The following is a 6,201-nucleotide window of genomic DNA, read 5'->3' as shown; positions in this document are numbered from 1 at the left end:
TACAAAATTTTATCTTGTTAATTAAAAAGACTATTTTTTATTTAATATACTCAAACCTGTTTTTGTGGTCTAACGATTCTGATCAGTAAACCTATTGGTTTTCAGTTTCAGTTTCATATATATATATATATATATGTATACGTACATATATGATTGCCCTCTTGAAAGAGACTCTTTTAAAATAGGTTAAAATGGAGACAGGAACTTTTACCCTCATTGCTGATCATTTAGGTCTAGCCGTAGGTTTCTGTTTAGTCTATCTATACACCACAACACATACATGTATATGTTTTTATATATATATAATATGAAGGGTACTTAAGAAGGCGCCAAGAAATTTAATTTTGTTGGTCAAAATTGGAGAAGAAAAAGTTAAACCTACAAGTAAGTTAATTATAGAATCAAGGTATACGGGTACTGTTTATAGTTACTGTTTATGGTTACTATATCTATACCCTTTTCTGCTAATAAGATTATAATGGTGATAAAATGGAATTTGTGGTCCTCACTTTTCATTCTTTTCTTTTTCCTCTACCTTTTCTTTTATTCACCTTCTTATCTCTGTTTTTTCTTTTTTAATTTTTAATTTTTTTTTTTTTGCTTTGTTTTTGTCCTGTATATATTCATCTCCATCTTCTTGTCTGCCCCATCTTTCTTCCTCTTCCTCTTTTTTCTACACTTACCTTCTCTTGAAAATGGGAACAAGCAGAGCTGAAGGAAAAAGGAGCTTGAAGGAGATAGAGGAGGATGAGGAAGAAGAAGAAGATGATGACTGTACAGGTGGATTAGGGTTTGAGGAGGAGGAGAAGAAGAAGAAGAAAGGAAGGAGAGGATCCAGTGCTGCTGAAGCTGCAGGAGCTTCAATGCTCCCTTGCTGTCAAGCAGATCATTGTACGGTCGATATGGGTGATGCTAAGCGCTACTATAAACGCCATAAAGTCTGCGAGTATCATGCTAAAGCTTCTTTTGTTCTAGTTAATGGAGTCCAACAACGCTTTTGCCAGCAATGTAGCAGGTCTGAAAACCCTAATTCTCCATGCTTTTCTTAATGCCCTTCATCAATCTTTACTTTCTGTTTCATATTGCAACCTTGATTAGATCATCATCTTTTTCCTTAATCTTCTCTCATAAAGAAATTGATGGGCAATTGACCAAATCATTTCTAGAGTTGATCTGCTATTGTGCATTTGATCCAAGTACATATAAATTACTTCGATTGCCTTTAGTTTCTTTTCAAGAATTTCTTGGTAATTTCTAATTCTAAGCTTGGTAGAAGTCCTGACATAATTAGAACTTCACAATACGATTTGTTACTAGAATTTAAATTGATTGGACTGTGTCTGGAATAAATCCAAATTTTTTGAAATAAAATTTATCCTTAGTTGAATTACATAATTGTGAAATTCATTTAAAAATGATAAAACAATTGAAAAAAAAAAAGTATGAAAATCTACGACTTGGAAATGAAGCGCTAAGTTTCATCAATTTCGGTAATATATAGAATGTGTAATCCTACATAGCATTTTTAATTTGTAATATTTTTTAGTTAAACTAAATGAATATCTATAAATAAATTTCTTTATATTTGTTCCAAGTATAGTCTAAAGTCAATTTTTGTCTTTCAAAGTTAGGTTGAACTTTCTGTCATTTGTAGGGTAATAGTAATTCGAATTCGATAAACTATGTCCTAAAAAGAACATCGGATTAATATGAAAAGTAAAACTAGAAATTGATCTAAGAGTTTAACGAGAAATTAGCATTAGTATATGATGAATTCTACGAGATAGATTAATCACGATCAATTCTTAATTGAGAAGAAGTTTGACATTATGGGAAGAGATCTATAGGACAAGAAGTGATTATCAACTATGAACTTAACAGATAATGTGTCAGTTTATTTAAGTTGACTTCATTTACATTATATAGAGATTAGATGTACTACTTGTATAGATTAGTGACTACACACAGACACAAATATATGTATATTCATCAATATTTAATCATTCATAAGACTTCTTTTGGTAGGAGAATTAACACTTTGATGAATATCATCTATTTATAAATCTATAATGATCCTAAAAGTTGATTTCAACTACTTTTGGAGTTATAGATGTTGAGTTGAGTTAGAGCTGAGATTTGGGTTGAGTTTATTTTTAAGATTCATTAAATTAAAAAACAGTTTCGAGATGATGGATGTTCGTATTTTCTTTTAAATGAAAAATAAGCAGTAGTGCATGAGCTTTACATGAAAATGAAAAAGTAGTGAGATACAAATCATATTCATGAGGTTTTGATGATGATCTGAAGTTGAAAATTGTGAAAAAACTATCTTGGGGAGGATTTAATGTAAGGCTGGAAGCTGATCAAGAACTCCACTCCGCTAATATAATATAACATTATAGTGAAATATATACCGTAAAGATTTGAACCAATTATCTTTTCAAATATTTAACTTAGTAAAAAATAATTTATGTGCTTTCTTTATATTGTATCTTAATATCTTATTTTACGCAGATATTTACTTATATGTCAAGTTCTGATACGATATAAAATGATAACTGTTAATTTATATTGTTTTAGGTGGGATCGAAAATTCTTTCAATGGTGTTGATCATTTCCTTTTAGAAATGTTTGATCAATATTTAGCAGCTTAGGTGCAAGATAAGTTGATTTCATGTCTGATCGGCGTATAACATTGTAACGAACTTGTGCTTTAGAATAGATTCGGTTTAAATCTTATTTAAGAGTATGATTCATATATAATATAAATGTATTAAAAATAATAATTTGAAAATTTTAACATGTTTAGACTTTTTGTCTTAGTAAGGAGCCAAGTTAAATATAGGTTATGAATATGATAATTAATGTATCTTTTTAAGTCTTTTTAGATAATTCATGTACTAGGCTTAATTATGTTCCACGAACTAGACTTAATTATAGTTTTTATGTATTTGATATTCTAAAAGTCGTATTAGTATCTATATATACTCATTACCTGAAGATTTGTTCTGACTATCACAAATTAAAAATTGAGTCTTTTTGTTAGCTTATCATTTTTATTCATCCCATTTTCAACTAGATGTTACCTAAAATTAATATATCTCGTAAAATTTTTTTCAATAAAATTAAGTCCTAATAAAATAAGATAATCACTAACTGTTGATACTATTATTTGTGTTCTAATGATACGAAAATTTAACAATCAACTAATAAGTTTGCTCCAAAACTCATTTGTTTACCAAAATAACGATGCATTGTTGCAGATTCCACGAGGTATCAGAGTTCGATGACACTAAAAGGAGCTGCAGGAGGCGTTTGGCTGGACACAACGAAAGGCGCCGGAAGAGCTCAACGGATTATATCGGGGATGGCTCGAACTGAAACACAAAAAGAGTTGATTAAAAAACGAGCCCCTAAAGGAAAGGGAGAAATGAGAAAAATGTCTTCTTTAAAATGCGGTTAAAGATCCTACTATTATCACCTTTTTTCTTTCTCTTTTCCAAGCTTGCTCTCTGTCTTCTGTCAAATCTTTTATCTTTGATTAAATTATATGCTTTATTTGGGGACATTGTTGGCTGCTTGTTAATTTGGTTTTCTCTGCTGTATTTTCAACTTTTTAATTATCCAGATTAAGCAGTTGTTGTCTTCAATGGCAGTAATTGCTGATTTATATTCTGAATAAAATGATCAGCACAGTAATCTCCATAAAAAGAAGTTGCGAGTAGGTTAAAATTTTTTTAATCTCCGCTCTTATATCCCACTTGGGTTTTGGTAACTTTCATTGATATATGTGTTCATGCACATAGGCTTCTTGATCTCATAATACATACATATATATGTGGGTGTGTGTGTGTTTATGGGTGGTGGGGTGGAAATACAGTATTTAGGCAATATGTACAGTAATAAGCATCTTGAGTTAGCAAATTAAGTAAATTTTTTATCAAAAAGTATTGATGTTAATCTTTTTGAGAAGTGAAAAATCAATGTCATATCTAACAACACATCATAATCATATCTAAACATAATCGAACTTCTATTTTAGAGTACTAGAATAGAATAATGTACAATAAAAGAAAGGAAAATCATAGTGGACCTCATTTTCAACAGATAACAAAATTTTTTAAGATATGATGCTGCTAATTGGTGTCAAACCGAATGCGGTGTCTGCCAACTTGCTCGAATGGGACCGGTGGGGTCAAGTTGGTCACCAAGTTGAGTTAATTTAGTTCAATATCGTGAAGAAGAAAATAATATTTGAGTTAATTGGGTAGGTTTGAATCTACCCGACTGTTGTTAAGATCTAATTTGATTTATTAATAAAAAAAAAAATTTAATTTTTATCAACAAAATAAATAAAATATAATAACATTGTCAACAAAGTTAATAATAAAATTTTCTAAAACTAATAAAATAATGATAAGAACTAAAATTTTTTGTAAAATAATTAAAATTTTAATTAAAAACTATGACAAAAGGGCCAATTCGAGATTGGCCGAAAGGGGTTTGTTAGACCAACCAAGGGCTTGGTCTACTATCAACTCATGAGTCAAACTTAATAATAAATTTATATTTCTTGAGTTTTGACCTGTATTAAATTTATAGATAAAATTGACTAATTTATTGTTAAATTATTTTATAAATATGATGTTAATTATTAATATCTTATTCAATGCAGATAAAGGAAATAGAAAATAGATTTTTTAGGAAAGTAAACTAATCTTGTTAAGATAATAACAAATCACCAAGAAGCAAGTTTATAATAAAAATTCCATGTAATACAACACAAAATTAAAGCAAGAATATACCAACAAAATAGACAAAGACGCTAATAGTCTAAAAATAAAGGTACAACATATGAGCAGGTATCTCGAATCACCCAACATAGGCTAAATGATTGGTGTTCCATAACACTAAGATAGCAACAATATATCCCGTAAAATGATCAACAGTGATATATTCCTAAAGAGTGGTTAATATTCTAGATTAAGCATTACAAAATGTGATGACTCATGATTGCTATCACAATAACAATAAACAAGAAAAACATAGGGTAGCTGAGCAAGTGAACTAAGCACCAAGAACTAGTCAAAATTGTTACAACATCTGTAAAGTCCCGAAATTTAAAAGGAAATAATGTCATAAATTAAATGTAGAAGCGAAATAATAAATTTTAAGGTCTATATTCCTTACACAATAATTTAGAATACCCAATAAGATTATGAAAATGTCTCTTCTAAAAGAATGAACGAAAATCAAAGAAATAAGCAAATGATGACCTTCACTAGCTTTTGAAGGGAGTTTAGGTGGTGAACTATTCACAACCTCTTGTTGATCGAGATTTGGGTCTTGATCCTCTTGATCTGAAATAGTTAATGAAAAGATAAGGTACACTAACCTAGTAAAAATATCACACTACTCACTGATACAAAAACTGAAGGTTGGTAAAAATCATAAAAACAACCAATAGAGCTCTTGATTTAAGTAAATTCATTTATCATAAGGAAAATCATTTATTGCATATATTTACCGTTTTGATATTTTCAAAATCGACCTATAGAGACAATAACTCAAATAACATTCTAACCTCATATTCAAGTGAGTAAAAACAACAATTTTTCATTTTTATTTGCCTACTGGTATCCCTGAAGATCCATAGAGATGTCCCACTACGCGTGAACCAATATCCAACATTGTCAACTAACTGGCCGTCCCCATACCCTATCTGGTATGAGCGCCAAAACTACCATCTCTCAATACCTCGTCCAATATGAGGGTGAATCGAGCTGTCCCCATACCCTGTTCGATATGAGCGCCAAAAATACCATTTCTGGATACCCCGTCCGGTATGAGGCAACGTTTACGATAGAGTTCCTTATGTACCCAATTCGTCCTTCATCTCGTAGGATATCCAGTAATACTACCATTCATTAATTCACATAACCAAGCAATTTTTCGTTTGCATATTAATTTTTAATTTCATAAATTAACTGTAAATCATGTAAGACAATTAATAAATATACATCAAGAAAGCACAACTGAATCATTTAACTATTTTAGTATATTCTCATATGTTTGAAGCTGTAAAAGTTAACAATCAGTTACACATGACAAATAAATAAATAACTAAGCAGTTTCGGCTTCATTAGTAACATGAAATTATTCTCAAAGTTTTTTAAATTACACAAATATCATATTATCGAT

At 29.9% G+C, this 6,201-nt stretch overlaps 1 protein-coding gene across 1 annotated transcript; it reads left to right on the top strand.

The window, feature by feature from the left end:
* Nucleotides 1–625: 625 nt before the first annotated feature.
* Nucleotides 626–3,568, top strand: SPL3 (squamosa promoter binding protein-like 3). The gene is made up of 2 exons (XM_022046391.2): nt 626–1,015; nt 3,264–3,568. The coding sequence occupies exons 1-2, from the start codon at nt 696–698 to the stop codon at nt 3,379–3,381; spliced, it is 438 nt and encodes a 145-aa protein (XP_021902083.1). The 5' UTR covers nt 626–695; the 3' UTR covers nt 3,382–3,568.
* The last annotated feature ends 2,633 nt before the right edge of the window (nt 3,569–6,201 follow it).

Source organism: Carica papaya, chromosome 7, assembly GCF_054855325.1.
Source record: "Carica papaya isolate Zhongbai chromosome 7, ASM5485532v1, whole genome shotgun sequence".
In the NCBI taxonomy this organism is placed as follows: Eukaryota; Viridiplantae; Streptophyta; class Magnoliopsida; order Brassicales; family Caricaceae; genus Carica; species Carica papaya.
Note: the sequence above shows the minus strand (reverse complement) of the source record. Positions and strands in the feature narration are given on the sequence as shown.

What these genes read in the sequence shown, in the direction of transcription:
- SPL3 (XM_022046391.2), top strand. Translation starts at nt 696, where the DNA reads ATGGGAACAAGCAGAGCTGAAGGAAAAAGGAGCTTGAAGGAGATAGAG. An exon ending in TTTTGCCAGCAATGTAGCAG is followed by an intron (nt 1,016 to 3,263) that starts GTCTGAAAACCC and finishes GCATTGTTGCAG; the next exon opens with ATTCCACGAGGTATCAGAGT.